Genomic DNA, 18,738 nt, shown 5'->3' with positions numbered 1-18,738 from the left:
TTGGGGCTGATGCAGCTGAAGGTTATGCATAGGGCGCAGCTCACAAAGGTGAGGATGAGACGATTCTTTGAGGGGTAGAGGATGTTTCTGGACGTTGTGGGGCGGCCCCGCAAATCATGTTCATATGTTTTGGTCCGCTCCAAAGCTGGAGGGGTATTGGAGGGAGGTGTTCAGGGTAATTCTGAAGGTGGTACATGTAAGACTTGAGCCGGGTCCTCTGGAGGCCATATCCGGGGTATCGGATTGGCCGGGGTTGGAAGCAGGTGCGGAGGCAGATGTTTTAGCCTTCGCCTCATTGATCGCCCAAAGGCGGGTCATGTTGGGGTGGAGGTCAGTCTCTCCACCCTGTGCCCTGGTGTGGCGGGGGGATCTGTTGGAGTTTTTAAACACTTGAGAAAGTGAAGTTTGAGTTGCGGGGAAGGATGGAAGAGTTCTACAATTCATGGGCTTTGTTCATTATGCACTTTCAAGAATTGGATGACACCGAACAATGGGCGGGGGGGTGCATTGGGGAGTGGGGTTTGGACTGTATATGTTGGTGACTATGTACAGGGTGATGGTTGATTCCAGATTCTTTTTCTTTGATGTTTGTATTTAAAATGTTGAGGGTTGTTTGGGGGTTGGTGTGAGGAAGGGATTGTTGGCCAGGGGGGTTGACATTGTAATTGTTACCGTTAATTGTTTGTTGGTGGGTGTAGACTTGGATGAAAATGTGAAAAAGGAGAATAAAAATATTTTTTAAAAATTATATTATCTATACAGCCTAGTTACATCCTCAAAAATCTCCAATCAATCCATGTTTGCTCTATCCAATTGTACCATTATGTTCAAAGTGTTAATTTATCACATCCTTTGTTGTAAGTTCTGGGGGAGAGTCATGCCTGCTATTGAGGTCAGGCTAACAGGTCTGTTGTTTCACATTTTCTTGTTTTATAAATATTGGGATACATTGGGTTCCTCTTCACTTGTGACATGGGTGACACTGACTCAGCCTGTGCTCATCACCCATCACTAATTAGACTTGAATCCACTGATATGCTGGACCATTTCAGAGGGATCATCCCCATTAGAGCACGGTACGGGCAACATCCATCTGAAGAGAGTTGCAGGGCCCATGCCCTGCATGGGGCAAATGTTTAACACCCCGAGGCCCACACCTTGCTCATCTGCCTCTCTCCATGACTCTACCCCAGCAGCCAGAGCTGATCATGTTGTAATCAGGATTCAGGCTTCAGCTCAGCACCATCAAACTCACAAACCCAGAGAGCATCAACACTGTGCAGCCCCTGAACTAGGAGCCTCTCACTCAGGTGAGGAGGTCCTCGAGGACATTTATTTCAACCTGCATATCGCCCAACCAGATCTTAGTTCACCAGCTCAGTTTAATCGTCTAAAACTCAGGATTTACAGATGTTGCTTCTATTTACCTGAACTCTGCCAGTTTGACCTCTCGACACCTGGATCTGGTATCCGTACACCTGGATCTCAACTAGACGTGTCCAGGATACCACGTTGGAACCGCGGTGATCGTTCTCCACCTCAATGTTGAACATGGTGAGATTCCCAGCTGCTCCGCAGTACTTACTGAAGGTGTATTTACAAGTTCCTTGGAAATCAAATGCTCTCCTGTCAAAAGTGAAATAATGGGGGTCACCGGAGGCCGAGCAGGTGCCACGTTCTTTGGGATAGCAGCCACGCACTCCGTCCACAAGGCGGCAGTCTTCATGGACACTGCACCTGAAATCTTCACAATTCATGCCAATGGTGGCGTTCCAGCAGGTACATTTCCTACTGCAGCTTTCCGTTAGGATGACACTCTCACCTTTGCTGTAATAATGACCTTGGAATGAGCAGCCACACTGACTCAGAGCCACACACCGACTGCCGCTCAGGATGTAGCCATCATCGCATTTGCAGCTTTCTGTACAAGGCTGGCTACAATATAGCGGGGCTGTTGTATCGGCGCAACTGGCGGGACAAGCGGAGCTACAGCTGTCAAAGTGGCTGTGCGACGGGCAGGAGATTTCTGAAACACACAAAGACAGGAGTGGCTGTACCTTCCAACCGAGTGGCCAACGGAACAAGACAGACACGAGTTAATCAAAATGAAAATTATGCATACATTAAAACCTTACCGACCACTATTGCCCTTCCTGCTCATCTGGTTCGAAAAGCAATTCACCCATAACCTGTTTGTTTTTGGCCCAATCCTTATTAAACTCATGAGCGCTTTAGATAACATTCCAATCACACGGCATACGCTCCTCAGACACTGGCCATTCAGCCCATCCTGTTACTTGTGTTCACGCTCCACAGCTTCTTCCCACCACCATATCCTTCCGCTCCTTGCTCCCCCAGTAGTACTCTAATCGGCAGGATGTGACTAGCAGTGTACTACAGGGATCTGTGTTGGGGCCTCAATTATTCATTAATGACTTGGATGAATACATAGAAAGTCATATATTCAAATTTGCGGATGGTTAACATTAGGAACATGGTAGACAGTCGAGATGATAGCATAAAATTGTAAGGAGATATTGAAAGACGAGGTGAATGGGCAAAATTGTGGCAGATGGAATTCAATGTGAGGTGATCCATTTTGGACCAATAAAGGTTGGAGCAGATTAATTTCTAAATGGGAAGAGTACAGTGTGTCCAAAGAGACTTGGGGGTTCATGTGCATAGATCCTTAAAATACCAGGAACAAGTGAAGGAAATAATCAACAAGGCTAATGGAATGCAACCTTTATATCTAGTGGATTGGAATATAAAGAATATAAGCTGCAGCTTTACAAAGCCCTGGTCAGACCCCATTTGGAGTCACTGTGAGCAGTTCTGGGCGCAACACCTCAGGAAGTATATATTGGCCATGGAGGGGGTGCAATGTAGGTTTACAAAAATGATATCTGGTCTACAGGTGTTAGGTTATGAGGAAAGACAATACAAATTAGACTATTTTCACCAGAATTTAGATGGGTAAGGGGGTGACCTGATCGAAGTATTCAAGATATTAACAGGGCAAGACAGGATAGATAAATACAAAGGTTGGGATTCTATGTCGGCTGACGCTGGAATTGGGAAACGCGATTGGGCGGAGAATCAGTTTTGACGCCAAAACCGTGGCGGCCGCAGGTTTCACTCCAAATCGCAATTCTCCAATGCCGACAGCAGCGCCATTGCGTTCCAGAGCACACGTACAGTAAACGGCACTGGCATATTATTAACGGGCCTGTCCCGATATTCTCTGGGGCCTCCGCTATGCTCCGCCTCCTGTGGGGTGAATTCCCAATGGCGAGGACAACTTGTGCTTTTACAAAATTGTGAAACAGGCGCAGTGGCTGCTGATGGAGAGAGAGGAGGTACGGAAAGTGTCCAACATCGCCATAGTTTGCTGACAGTCATGCTGCTGGTCGGGGGTCTTCTGCCAGAGCCGGGGGAAGTAGTGGTGGGTGGCTAGCAGGTGGACTGTGGGGTCTGGGTGAGTGGGCATGGAGCACCATTGCAAGGCAGCCATGCAGGTGCGCACACCGCTGACTGCCCACTGGTGAACTTAGGGCCACAGGTCATATGAGTGTACCCCAGTGCATCCCCCTGGGTGCAGCTAGTCAGCTTCCCGAGAGTCAGTCACGGACCCAGCGAATCCTGCACCATTTCTCATTGGAATCGATCGTGTTCCACATGGTGCCAGTGCTAGCCCCTTCACGGTCGCTGAATCGGTCCAGGTGCGGCTCCAGTTTTGCTGTCATGGAAGTCCATGAAACCTGCCCCAGCGTCAACACTTAGTCTCGGAATGGAGAATCCTGCCTGAACTATTTCCCCTGGTTGGAGATTCTAAAACTAGGTGGCATAGTCTAAAAATTAGGGCTTGACCGTCCAGGAGAGATTTCCGGAAGAACCTCTTCATTCAAAGAGTGGTAGAGGTGTGGAACTCTCTACCACAAACCGCAGTTGAAGCTAGAACAGTTGTTAATTTTAAAACAGAGATAGATTTCTGTTCAGCAAACATATCAAGGGAAATAGGCCAAAGACAGGTATATTGAGTTCGGTCATGGCTCAGCCATGATCTCACTCAATTACAAGATAGGCTTGAGGGGCTGATTGGTCACCTCTTGTTATTATAATCTTTATTATTGTCACAAGTAGGCTTACATGCAATGAAGTTACTGTGAAAATCCCCTAGTCGCCACACTCCAGCGCCTGTTCAGGTACAGTGACGGAGAATTCAGAATGTCCAAATTACCTAACAGCACATCTTTCGGGACTTTGTGGGAGGAAACCGGAGCACCCGGAGGAAACCCACGCAGACACGGGGAGAACGCACAGGCTCCACACAGACAGTGACCCAAGCCAGAAATCGAACTTGGGACACTGGCACTATGAAGCAACAGTGCTAACCACTGTGCTACCATGCCACCCATACCTATGTTCCATGTATTTATCCAGCTTCCCCTGAAATGCATCAATATTATTCACCTCAACCAGACCCTGTGGGGGCGAGTCCCACATTCTCCCCACTCCCTGTGGAGGTGGGTCCCACATTCCCCCCTCTCTGTGGGGGTGAGTCCCACATTATCCCCACTTCCTGTGGGGGCAAGTCCCACATTCCCCCCCTCTCTGTGGGGGTGAGTCCCACATTCCCCATGCTCTCTGCGCGGGCGAGTCCCACATTCTCCCCATTCCCTGTGGGGGCGATTCCCACATTCCCCATGCTCTCTGCGCGGGGGAGTCCCATATTCCCCCCACTCCCTGTGGGGGCGAGTCCTACATTCTCCTAATTTTGGGTAAAGAAGTTTCTTTTCATTCATTTCTCACTGTCGGATAGACACTGACTCTCAATTTGATCTTAGATACAACTGAAACTCTATCAAAACCTTTCCTTGTTTATATATCTCCAACGTAATCTTTTCTTTTTGATATCCTGTTAATCTCTGCGGGTAGACACCAGCTCGCAATCCCGAAATTAATAAATCTCTGATGCACCTTCTCCGATGTCACCTCACCGTATTCATAATCCAGAGACCAGGACAGTTCAAAGTGCTCCAAGCCTTGTCAACGCAAGGTTTCACACTATTTTAACATTATCTCTGTTATTTTTTCATCTCTGCCTCCGGAAATGAGATGCAGTGTTGTTGATATGAGGTGGGGTGTGTGTGGGGGTCAAAAGGGATGGGCAGGAAAGGGAGGTGAGGCCACAATCTTATCAAAGGGCAGGCGTGGGGCGCGGGGGGCAGAATGGCCGAATCCTGTCCCTGATTCGCTTGTTCTTCAGTGTGATTTTTATTGCCTTGCTAATCTGCCTCCCAGATTCCTCTGTCTCACTACTCCATTTACACCTTCAATCTCCCGATCAGTTTATGCCACCTCGCACTGATCAATATTGAGGCCCATTTCCCAATTACATTTGCCCATTCCGCCGGCTCCCATTTGCCAATTCCAAGCCCATTCCGCCGGCTCCCATTTGCCAATTCCAAGCCCATTCCGCCGGCTCCCATTTGCCAATTCCAAGCCCATTCCGCCGGCTCCCATTTCCCAATTACAAGCCCATTCCGCCGGCTCCCATTTGCCAATTCCAAGACCATTCCGCCGGCTCCCATTTCCCAATTCCAAGCCCATTCCGCCGGCTCCCATTTCCCAATTCCAAGCCCATTCCGCCAGCTCCCATTTCCCAATTCCAAGCCCACTCTGCCGGCTCTTCCTGTATTTTGTCGCAACCCCTGTTTGTGAAGTACATTCCCAGCCCACCCAACCCCACCCACCCTCCAACACAGAAAATTTGAAATTGATTTGAAATCCAGCGAGTGAGTTGGACAATAAGAGAAAAGGAAAGACAAAGACAGGTAGATAGTGAAGGGTCGTCATGCTGTTGGCCTCAGAGAATGGCTGGAAATATCTGTCCATTGAGACTCTCTTTACCCGCCAGCAGAGACAACCCCCCGCCCCCCATGGGTTTCCTGGCAGCATTGGGGGAGGTCTTCAATGGGAAATCCCATTGACAGGCGGCGGGAAGAGAGAATCCAACCACTCGTGAACGGTGCGTCACCAAGAAAAGCACGGCTGGGGGTCCGTAGAATCCCACCCAATATTATAATCTGCAATGTTAACTGTTGCACCAATAAGTTTACCACATCAGTTATGGTGACATACCACATAATCCTGACCTCCTCCACGCTATTGTGGGCACTCCTTGGACCCTACATCTTGCTGAATAGGTGCTCAATGCCTGGCATAGGCTCAATGTAGATCCTTCATTGGCACAGAGGTCATATGTACAACTCTGGATGAAATCTTGCGGCGGGAGGGCACTGCGGCAGGTACTGAAGGGGCCGTCCGCCTTGTCCATGAGGCCGCAGTAGCCCTCACCGCCATACAGCGTCACCTGCTCTTGTGTACAGAGGCGGCATTCATTGCCGCACTCGTCTGCACACAATAGGTCATCGTCAAAAACCTTCCAACTCTTCCCAAACTCAACATCCGAAGTGACGATTGTTCCATTCGGCAGCTGAAATTCGTCCGATGATTCGCCATTCATATTCCCACACAGTCCGCAAGTGGCATTTTGGTAATTGGCAGGGAGCGAGATGGTGACTTGATGTGACCCATCAAAACTGAGATCCAGTCCGAAATCTGTCCTGGCGATAATTGTAAACCCGCTGGCGTAGATGTGGATCTGGCCACCTCCGATAACAATTGGGAGAGAGAATCGAGTCCCATTCAGCTGTAAGTAAAGACAAAGTGAAGAATATAGGGTGTGTTCTTTGTCCCGGCGCGCCTTCGCCAGCAGCAAGATACTCCGTCCCGGCAGCCGGCCAGTGGGGTTTCCCATTATGGGCACGCCCATGCTGTTGGGAAATCCGCGGACACGGGTACGCTACCGGCGAAATGGAGGATCCCGCCAATGGAGAATCCAGCCTATAATCTCTATCAATAAGATCAAAGTCACCTACAGTAAAAATGAAATGATTTAGAAATTGCACTGTGCGTGGCCGGTGGAAGCAGAGTCAACAGGCATTTCAGAAGGGGGGGGGGGGAGTTGGATTATAACTGAATTGGGAAGGGAGGGAAAATACAGGACTGTGGGGGACGTGGGAAGTTGGGATTTCTTGGATAAATCTTTCAAAGAGCCAGCAGGCACGATGGGCCAAATGATCTCCACTGTGTTGTATCATTCTGACGTTCGAGTAGTTTTTGCCAATAGTGCCAATCATCACTCCAGATTCAGGTGCCTACCTCCCACTGGAGTGAATTGAGGGAAATAATAAATCTGCTCATCTGTGGATTGGAAATAGATTCAGGCAAATTGCTTGTCATTGATGCCTGTCTGCTATACTCCAACTCCAAACGCATAACAACAGGGTGGCACAGTGGTTAGCACTACTGCTTCACAGCATCAGGGACCTGGGTATGATTCGGGCCTTGGATGACTGTTGATGTGTTCATACTCCCCATGCCTACATGGGTTCCCTCTGAGTGTTCCAGTTTCCTCCCACAGTTCAAAGAAGTGAAGGTTAGGTGGGATGATGGAGTTATGGGGATAGGGCAGAGTGGAGGACCCAGGTAGGGAGCTCTTTCGAAGGGCCAGTGCAGAATCGATGGGTCAAATGGTCTCTTTCTGCACTGAACAGATTTTATAGATCACACAGCAGCTGAGGACAGTGTCACTGAAATCCCAACAACAAATGAACAAACAATTGCACAAAGAGGTTTGTGTACGACATGAGCATGGGGGCCTGGGGGGGGGGGGGGAGAGGGGGGGGTATTTTCTTTCCTGCAACAGCCCATTTCCCCGCTCCCTACCCATTGCCCAATCCACAGCATGGGGGGGGGGGGGTATTCTCTTTCCTTTAACAGCCCAAAGGTATTCCCATTTCCCCGTTCCCTCCCCACAGCCCAGTCCCAATCCACAAACTGGTCTCACTGCCTCACGCCCTCATAGCCCAGTCCCAATCCACAAACTGCTCCCACTGCCCTCTCCCTCCCCTCACCCAGTCCCCACCCACAAATTGATCCCACTGCCCCTCTCCCACCCCATAGCTCAGTCGTAATCCACAAACTGATCCACTGCCCTGCTCCTTCTCCATAGCCCAGTCCAGATCCACAAACTGCTCAGCTCCTTCCTCATCGCCCAGTCCCGATGCATAAACTGATCCCACTGCTCCGCCCCCTCCCATAGCCCAGTCCCAATCCACAAACTGATCCCATTGTCCTGCTCCCTCCCCATATCCCAGTCCCAATTTTCAATCTGATCCCACAGTTCTCTCTCCTTATCACTGTATCAATCCCTGATCTAATGCGACTGCCATACTCTCTCCTCAAGGTCTTCCATCTTTATTTCAAATACAAACCACTAATTAATATCATGGCCCTAATCTTCTGTACAACTCTTACAATTGCTAAAACAAGAGATAATCCAGCAAATATTTTCCTCTTATACTCCTTAGGACAGTTTACTCAAAAACTTCACCCCAACACATAACCCCAAAGCCATAAATGGCGAGCAACAATTTCTACTGCAGGGGATGAGTGTGCTAGTTGGTTGGCAAGGGACCCTGATTATTGGAAGTGTTACCATAGTGAATGTACCATAGAACATTTAACTGCCCATCTTTCTCTAAATTCAAAACAGGCAGGTTGATTCTGGCTCTTACCCTGTGCATGTTGTGTCTGTTATATATTAGAAAGGGGCAGAAAACTAACCTGTATTAAAGAATCAGAGAGAGATGCTCCGTTTCCATTCACTTACCAGGACTTGATCAGTGGCTCCTTTGGCCATAGTAATTTCAGACCCATAGACTAAGAGACGAACAAATCTGACCCAGGACACCGCTCTGCTTCCACGGTTTTCATTCTTTGCCTCTATCCTATAAAAATGTAATCTGTCTTCAGCACTGCACAACTGAGACAGGATGTAGGTGCATGTGCCTTGAAAATGGAACAGTTTTCCATCAAAGGTGTGGTAATGTGGATCGCCAAAAATAGTGCAGGTCTTTATGGAGACGGGCCTGCAGGCGTAAAAGGCAGATGAGGAGAGGCAGGTTTCATGAGGGGCACACGGTTCAGGTTGGCATTCCAGAGAGTTATTACTGACACATTTACATTTGGTTTCACAGGTGTTGCTTGTCCAAAACGTGTCATCTTGCCGAATAAATCTCCCTGTAAGAGTAACATTCAGGGCGTTAAGGATAAACCGTAAACGATCTTCCTGGCTTATTCCTGAAGGCTATGGGCCAAGTGTTGCTAAATGGGATTAGTATAGATTAGTATTTGATGGTCAGCATTGACATAGTGGGCAGAAGGGCCTATTTGTGTCCTGTGTGACTATGAATGCATTGATATTTAATAACTCCCCCACAATAACTGCTTTGTTTGTATTGGTTAGTGGGATGTGGGTGTTATTGACCAAGGACAGCATTTATTTCCTATTCCAGTCAACTGAGTGGCTTGCTGGGCTAATTCAGACCACTGAAGGGTCAAGCACCTGCTGTGTGGGTTTGGAGACACATGTAGGCCAGACCACACAGAGAAATTCCGTTACCCAAAGGACGTTGTTGCCAGCACTTCGAGATGAGCTGAACCCGGACATTCAGTTACTGTTGGAGGTCCTGGCCAATTAGCTGACAATTCTGTATAAGTACCGCGCGCTAACCGATTGTGCCACTGGAGCACACAGCTGACAATTCTGTCTAATGTTGTACTTCAATCAGTACCTTACAATAATTACCATTGTAGATGCAGCCTCCTACCACACTGAACGTGTCTGTTCTAAAGACCCAGCGGCCCGGTTCTTGCACGTTGCTTGTGGACTCGATGTCAACTATTTCTGGTGTTTGCGATCCTGGAATGCTGAAATAATGCGTGGAGCCTCCGCTGTTAAAGCCAGCCTGAAATGGCAAGACAATAACAGCATTACATAAAATTGTTAGTTATATATGAAAGTCAGGTGCTCGGTTGCAACTGTACTTACCCGCATTGCCAGAAATATCTATCATGTTGTCGTCTACTGTGAAGGCAATTGATTACATGGAAACCACATCAAAACAGAGAAACTCAGAGCAGGAGGAGGCCATTCAGCCCTTTGAGCTGCTCTACCATTCAATATGATCATGGTTGATCCTCGATATTCCCACTTTCTCCCCCTACACCCTGACGCCATTAAAATCTTTTAGAAATCTATTCTTTCTTGAATGCATTCAGTGACTTCATGGAATCTTGGAATTTACAGTGTAGGAGGCCATTCGGCCCATTGAGTCTGCACCGGCCCTTGTAAAGAGAATCCTACTTAAGCCCACACCTCCATCCCATCCCCGTAACCCAGCAACCCCACCCAACCTTTTTTGGACACTAAGGGCAATTTTAGCATGGCCAATCCACCTAACCTGCACATCTTTGGACTGTGAGAGGAAACCCACGCAGACACGGGGGAACGTGCAGACTCCACACAGAGTGACCCAAGCCGGGAACCGAACCCGGGTTCCTGGGGCTGTGAAGCAACAGTGCTAATCGCTGTGCTACTGTGCCACCCATTGACGTCCACAGCTTCTGTGGTAGATAATTTCACAGGTTCACTACCCTTTGAGCGAAGACATTTTTTGTCATCAGAGTCCTAAATGGTCTATCCCGTATTCCAAGACTGTCTCCGCTGGTTCTAGATTCCTCAACCAGGGAAAATATCCTCCCTGCATCTAGTCTGTTCAGTACAATCGAACCAGTTTCGCCCTCATAGGACAGTCCATCCAACCCCGCTAATTGCTTACTGCACTTGCCTCTCCACCTTCATTGACTGGTGTGCCAAGACACCCAGATCCCTCTGTACAGCCACACTTCCCAATACCTTCCCCTCTGTATCACCTAAAACAGCTATATCCCGGAATATTTAACTGCCAGTCCTGTCCCTTTTTAACCAACTCTCCGATACCGCAACCATGTCCAAGTTCCATGAATCAAGGTTCCAAGTTCATCTGTTATACTACGTGCATTGAAGCAGATACACTCCAGACCTGTAGGCCCACTGAGTTTGACCTCCCCCAGCCTGCCCTTCCTCTTAGCCAGCTGGCCTTGTACCATGCTGATCCCCAGTCTCTACCATTGCTGGCTTATTGTTCTGATTCCCACTGTCATAATATCCATTCATGTATATAATGAGATGCAGACAGGCAGTGATCGACACACAGGATGACCAGTAAGCACACAGCACAGTGCAGCCAATCACCAGACAGGACACTACCACTATAAAGCCAGAGGGCACTAGGTTTCCCGCTCCCTCGGGACCCAGCCACTGAGACAGTCAGAGTCCACGAGCTAGCAAGTGCAAACACCATGCGGTAGCTAGTAAGTCTGGTCAGGCTACTACAAGGTCTCCAGTCAGTTCAGTATAGTGTCAACCCACAGCTGAATATGTATATGAGTTCTATCGTTGAATAAAACAGTGTTGGATCTTCTCCAGTGTTAGATGTCTGTTTCTAGCTTCCCTGCATCGGGTGCAGTCCACATCGAACCTACCTGCCTAACACATCATGGTACCAGAGTGATACTGATCTTGACGGACCTACCTCAAGTGAATCAGCATTGACCAGCAAGCAGCCATCCGGTGGAATGGAAAACATCCAGCCTCCTCCGCAGCTCCGCATCTCCGGCAACCTCGGCGCCAATTGGAAAATCTTCAAGCAAAAGTTCCTCTTGTACATCGAGGCCTCCGACCTCGAAGCAGCATCGGATGCCAGGAAGATTGCGCTATTTCTCTCCACCACGGGGGACCATGCCATCCACACCTACAGCTCCCTTACGTTCGCTGACGGTGAAGACGAAACAAAATTCAAAACAGTCCCGCTGAAGTTTGACAGCCACTGCGACATTGACGTGAATGAGAGCTCTGAACGGTACGTTTTCCAGCAGAGGCTTCAGGGTAAGGATGAACCTTTTCAGTCCTTCGTGACCCATCTCCGCATCCTAGCGCAGTCATGTAACTATGACTCGACGGCTGATTCCATGATCCGGGATCAGATCATTTTCGGGGTCCACTCAGACTCCCTTCGGCAGCAGCTCCTGAAAGTCAAACAGTTGACCCTCTCTGTCGCTATCGAGACGTGCGTTGTCCATGAGCATGCTAAGAATCGTTACTCCCACATCAGGGCGGCAGAAACTGCAAAGCTGGCCTCCCACGAGGTGGAACGGGTGCAGGCCATTGCACAAATGCAGGGCCTGAGCATCGAGGAGAGTGGCCGTTTCGCGTGCTTTTCCCGGGTCCCTGCGCATGAGTGGACCGAGTGGACGACGAGCCCGACAACCCGACTGTGCAGGTGCGTACATCGACCAACCGCACTGCACATGCGCGATGGCGCATGGAACGCGCTGACATCTGCGTCATGACGTGTCCAAATTGTGGCTCCGCCCATTTAAAGCGGCAATGTCCGGCAAAAGGACGCCGGTGTCTACAGTGTGGCAAGCTTGGCCACTATGCAGCCCTTTGCAGATCTGCTCCACCGCTCAGCAGCCAGCGATCCCAGCTGCGGCGCAGAAGTGTCCGCTCAATACAAGGCATGCCAGATTCCGATCCCGACAGCCCAACAGACCCTAATGCTGAGTGCCTCAAGTCCCCGTACCGGGTGGGCATCATAACTACACATGCGCTGCCTACCACCACAATGGCGAAACGCCTCTCGATCCTCAGTGTGGATCCCGACGACGAGTGGTGTGCTGTCCTCACAGTTAACAAGGCTCGCATACAATTTAAACTGGACACTGGCGCATCAGTGAACATCATTTCTAAATCCGACCTCAACACCATCCACGCCAGACCAAGCATTCTTCCACCGGCCTGCCAGCTCCTTGAGTACAATGGCAATGCCATAGCTGCCAGTGGCTCCTGTCAACTAGGGGTATCCAACAAGGCGATCAAGGCAACACTGCGGTTTGAAATCGTTGGGCCTGACAGAGCATCGCTGCTCGAGCCTGCAAGCTCCTGAACCTGGTTCAGCGAGTCCACACCATGTCATCATCACCGGAGACGGCCTCGCCTGATGGAAACTTGCAAGCCGACATAGATGACATTATCACGCAGTACCACAGTGTATTCGATGGAATGGGCACGCTCCCATACCGATATAAAATCCTGCTCAAGCCGAACGCCACTCCTGTAATTCATGCATCACGCCGGGTGCCTGCACCCCTCAAGGAATGTCTGAAGAAGCAATTACAGGACCTCCTAGACCAGGGCATCGTATCGAAGGTCACTGAGCCAACAGACTGGGTCAGCTCCATGGTCTGCATTAAGAAGCCGTCAGGGGAGCTTCGCATTTGCATTGACCCTAAGGATCTAAACCGCAACATCATGCGGGAGCATTACCCGATATCAAAACATGAAGAGTTGACCAGTGAGATGGCTTATGCCAGATTCTTTACTGAGCTGGACGCTTCCAAGGGTTTTTGGCAAATGCAGCTGGACGCGTCTAGTCGCAAGCTGTGCACATTCAACACCCCGTTCGGTCGCTACTGCTACAACCGGATGCCTTTTGTATCATATCTGCCTCCAAAGTATTTCACTGCATCATGGAGCAGATGATGGAGGGCATCGAGGGGGTGTGAGTATACGTTAACGACGTAATTATCTGGTCCACAACACCCCAGGAACACATCGCTCGCCTCAAGAAGGTATTCCAGAGAATTCATGAACATGGTCTCCAGCTCAACAGGGCCAAGTGCTCATTTGGTCAATCGGATCTTAAGTTTCTAGGTGACCACATCTCGTGGCAAGGTGTGCGGCCAGACGCCAACAAGGTCTTGGCGATCAACGCCATGAAGACCCCGGAGGACAAGAAAGTGGTCCTCCGCTTCCTCGGGATGGTCAACTTCCTCGGGAAATTCATTCCCAATATGGCATCCCACACCACGGCCCTCCGCCATCTCGTCAAGAAGTCGACGGAATTCCAGTGGCTGCCCACGCATGAAGAGGAATGGCGTGAGCTGAAAGCAAAGCTCACCACAGCCCCGGTTCTAGCGTTCTTCAACCCAACCAAGGAAACCAAGATATCGACTGATGCAATCCAGGAAGGCATTGGGGCGGTGCTCCTTCAGCGAGATGACCCCTCATCCTGGGCTCCAGTGGCATATGCCTCCACATGGCGCCCACTGAGCAATGGTACGCTCAGATTGAGAAGGAGTGTCTGGGCCTCCTGACAGGGATAGTCAAGTTTCACGACTACGTTTACGGCCTGCCAAAATTCACTGTAGAAACGGACCACAGGCCTCTAGTCCATATAATCAAGAAGGATTTAAATGGTATGACACATCGGTTACAGCGAATTCTTCTTAAGCTACGCCGCTGCGACTTCGAACTTGTCTACACGCCAGGCAAAGAACTGGTCGTTGCAGATGCCCTATCCAGGTCCATTACCACACCGTGTGAACAAAGTTACTTCATCTGCCACATAGAAGCGCAAGTGCAGTTGTGTGCCACCAACCTTCCGGCCTCTGACAAACGGGTGGTCCAAATTCGTGAGGAGACAGCCAAGGATCCTCTGCTGCAGCGCGTGATGCAGCATCTCAGCAATGGCTGGCAGAAGGGACAATGTCCCCAGTTCTATAACGTAAAAGACGACCTGACGGTGGTGGAGGGAATCCTTCTGAAACTCGACAGGATCGTAATTCCTCAGAGCTTGCGGGCTATGGTGCTGGGCCAACTCCATGAGGGTCACCTTGGGGTCGAGAAATGCCGACGCAGAGCTCGGGAGGTGGTCTATTGGCCGGGCATCAGCCAGGACATTGCCGACACAGTCCTCAACTGTCCTACCTGTCAGAGGTTTCAGCCAGCTCAACCCAAGGAAAAGTAGGTGTAGACCTTTTCCACACCAAGGGGTGTGACTACATACTCGTGGTCGACTACTTCTCCAGTTACCCAGAAGTGATGAAACTGTCCGACCTCACGTCAAAGCTGGTAATCAAAGCCAGCAAAGAAACGTTGGCCAGGAATGGGATTCCGCTCACGGTAATGAGCGACAACGGTCCTTGCTTTTACAGCCAGGAATGGTCTGATTTTGCACAGTCCTACAACTTCCGTCACATAACCTCCAGTCCCCACTACCCGCAGTCAAACGGGAAGGCAGAGCAAGGGGTCCATATTGTAAAGTGGTTGCTGTGCAAAGCTGCAGACTCAGGCTCCGACTTCAACCTGGCGATGCTGGCATACAGGGCAACCCCACTGTCCACTGGATTGTCTCCAGCGCAGATGCTCATGAATCGCACTCTGAGGACCACAGTTCCAGCCATCCATGTTCCAGACCTTGACCACCTCACGGTCTTACAGAAAATGCAGCAGTCACGGGCCCAACAAAAGGCCACATACGACGCTCATGCCACGGATCTACCCAAGCTGACCCCAACTGATCATGTTCGTGTCCAGTTGCCTGAGGGTGGCTGGTCAGCCACAGCTGTTGTGATCAAACAAGTGACTCCAAGATCGTTCCTTGTCTGCATGGCTGATGGCTCCCTGCTACGGCGCAACAGACCGGCACTGCGAAGAGTTCCACGCCCACTACCTGACCGAAGTGCCCCGCCGCCTACAATGCTTCCTCCGGACGTACCCTGCCACGAGGCCACCCATCTACCAACAATCCTGCCGGCCCATGCGACCACCGCGATGGCAGCAATCCCACCTATCCACGTGCAGGCGGCTCCTGATCCACCTCTGCGGCGATCAACAAGAATTCGCCGCCCACCACAAAGACTGAATCTGTAGACTGAACTTTTGTACATTTTGTGACTTCATCGATTTAACCTCTGTAAATATTGTTTTGTTTGCCATGTATATGCACCTTCCTATGTATATACGTTCATTTAGACACCTTTTGTATATAGTCAGGCATATATATATATATATATATATATATACGCACGCACACCTTAGTTTTTCTTTAAAGTGGGAGATGTCATAATATCCACTCATGTATATAAGGAGATGCAGACAGGCAGTGATTGACACACAGGATGACCAATAAGCACACAACACAGTGCAGCCAATCACCAGATAGGACACTACCACTATAAAGCCAGAGGGCACTAGGTTTCCCGCTCTCTCGGGACCCAGCACTGAGACAGTCAGAGTCCACGAGTTAGCAAATGTAAACACCATGTGATAGCTAGTAAGTCTGGTCAGGCTACTACAAGGTCTCCAGTCAGTTCAGTATAGTGTCAACCCACAGCTGAATATGTATATGAGTTCTATCGTTGAATAAAACAGTGTTGTATCTTCTCCAGTGTTAGACGTCTGTTTCTAGCTTCCCTGCATCGAATGCAGTCCACATTGAACCTACATGCCTAACACATCACCCCCCTCCCCACCCCACATTAGTTTAAACCCACTCAGCCTCAGTCTGACGCTGTGCCCTCAGGTTCTAGTCTCTCCTCCGAGTGGAAACATCTTCTCCACATCCATTCTATCTAGGCCTCTCGGCATTCTAAAGTTCCAATGAGATTCCTACTCATCCTTCTAAACTCCATCAAGTACGGAATCACAGAAAATACAGTGAAGAGGGCTTTTGGCCCTTCAAAGTCTGCACTGACGCATGAAAGACACCCGAACTGCCTACCTAATCCCATTTGCCAGCACTTGGCCTATAGCTTTGAATGTTATGATGGCCCAAGAGCTCATCCAGGTACTTTTTAAAGGATGTGAGGAACCTGCCTCGACCACCCTCCCAGGTAGTGCATTCCAGACCGTCACCACTCTGGGTAAAAAGGTTTTCCTCAAATCCCCTCTAAACTTCCTGTCCCTCACCTTGAACTTGTGTCCCCTTGTAACTGACCCTTCAATGAAGGGGAACAGCTGCTCCCTATCCACCCTGTCCATGCCCCTTATCATCTTTTACACCTTGATTAGGTCGCCCCTCAGTCTTCTCTTCTCCAGCGAAAATATCCCAAGCCAATCCAACCTCTCTTCATAAATGTTCCATCCCAGGCAACATCCTGGTGAATCGCCTCTGCCACCTCTTCAGTGCAATCACATCCTTCCTATAATATGATGACCAGAATTGCACACAGTACTCCAGCTATGGTCTCACCAATGTTCAATACAACTCCAACATGACCTCCCTGCTTTTGTAATCTATGCTTAGATTGATCAACGCAAATGTCCCATATGCCTTTTTTCACCAGCCTATTAACCTGCCCATCTGCTTGCAGAGATCTATGGACAAACACGTCAAGGTCTCTTTGTCCCTCAGAGCTTCCCAGTGTCAGGCCATTCATTGTCAAATTCATCCTTCCAAAGTGTATTACCTCTCACTTTTCAGCCTTAAATTCCACTTTCCTGCCAATTTGACCATCCCGTTTATATCTTCCTGTAACCCAAGACACTCAACCTCACTGTTAACCACCCGGCCAATCATTGTGTCATCCGGAAACTTACTGATCCTACCCCCCACAGTGCCATTTTTGTTGTTTATATTAATTACAATAATAATAATAATCTTTATTAGTTTCACAAGTAGGGCTAAATTAACGCTGCAATGAAGTTACTGTGAAAATGCCCTCGTTGCCACACTCCGATGCCTGCTCGGGTACACTCAGAATTCAGAATGTCCAATTCACCTAACAAGCACATCTATCGGGACTTGTGGGAGGAAACTGGAGCACCCGGAGGAAACCCACTCAGACTGGGGAGAACATGTAGACTCCGCACAGACAGACAAGCTGGGAATCAAACCCAGGTTCCTGACGCTGTGAAGCAACAGTGCTAACCATTGTGCTACCGTGCCACCCCAAACAAGAGGGGACCCAACACAGATCACTTTGATACACCACTGGACACTGGCTTCCAGGCAATAAAGCAACTTATTTGCTTTTTTGTCTGTCATCATCCTCTGTCTCCTCCAGCTAAGCTAATTTTGAATCCACTTTATCAAGTTACGCTCTATCCCATGTGCATTTGCCTTCTTTATAAATCTCCCATGTAGGACCTTGTCAAAGGCTTTGCTGAAATCCATGTAAACACTATCAACTGCACGATGCTCATCTATGTTCAAACAAATTTTTTAGGCATGACCTTCCTCTGACAAAGCCATGCTGACTCTTCCTGATCAAACCTTGTCTCTCCAAGTGGAGATAGATCCTCTCCTTCAGAATTTTCTCCAATAGCTGCCTTACCACTGACATGAAACTCACTGGTCTGTAGTTCCCTGGCTAATCTTTACAACCCTCGTTAGATAGTGGGACCACATTAGCTGTTCTCCAGCCCTCTGGCACCTTCCCCATGGCCAGAGAGAAATTAGAAATTTGGGTCAGAGCCCCTGCAATCTCGTCCCGCAAGACCCACAGCATCCTGGGACACAATTCGTCCGGACCTGGAGGTTTGTCCACTTTTAAGCCTGCCGATATCTTCAATACCGTGTCCCCCCCCCCCCCCCAGTTTCCATATCTACCTCCTCATTCTCTTGGGCGAAAACAGATGTAAAATATTTGTTCAACACCCTACCAATGTCCTCTGGCTCCACCCACAGATTTCCCCCTTTGGTCCCTAATGGGCCCTATTCTTTCCCTGGTTATCCTCTTCCCATTGATAAACTTATAGAATATCTTGGAATTTTCCCTACTTTTACCAGCCAGGGCTTTCTCTTTGCTTTCTTAAACACCATCCTGCATCTCCTGTACTCCACTAATGCATCCGTTGATTTGTTCCCCTTGTACTTGCTAAAAGTCTCTTTTCCTTCTCATCATATCCTGAATGTTTTGGGTCATCCATGGTTCTCTGAG

The 18,738-nt window shown here is 49.2% G+C and overlaps 1 protein-coding gene across 1 annotated transcript in view; it reads right to left on the bottom strand.

The window, feature by feature from the left end:
* Positions 1-18,738, bottom strand: part of LOC140386465 (alpha-tectorin-like) — a 110,784-nt gene that overhangs the window by 52,002 nt on the left and 40,044 nt on the right. Inside the window, exons 6-9 of the mRNA XM_072468834.1 lie at positions 9,719-9,878; positions 8,741-9,150; positions 6,145-6,715; positions 1,428-2,026 (exon numbers count right to left, since the gene is read on the bottom strand). Coding sequence (XP_072324935.1) covers positions 1,428-2,026; positions 6,145-6,715; positions 8,741-9,150; positions 9,719-9,878 — 1,740 coding nt within the window. The remainder of the gene's footprint in view (positions 1-1,427; positions 2,027-6,144; positions 6,716-8,740; positions 9,151-9,718; positions 9,879-18,738) is intronic.

The sequence above is a fragment of the Scyliorhinus torazame genome, chromosome 12 (assembly GCF_047496885.1).
Source record: "Scyliorhinus torazame isolate Kashiwa2021f chromosome 12, sScyTor2.1, whole genome shotgun sequence".
Lineage (NCBI taxonomy): Eukaryota > Metazoa > Chordata > Chondrichthyes > Carcharhiniformes > Scyliorhinidae > Scyliorhinus > Scyliorhinus torazame.
This window is presented reverse-complemented; position numbering and strand designations above follow the sequence as displayed.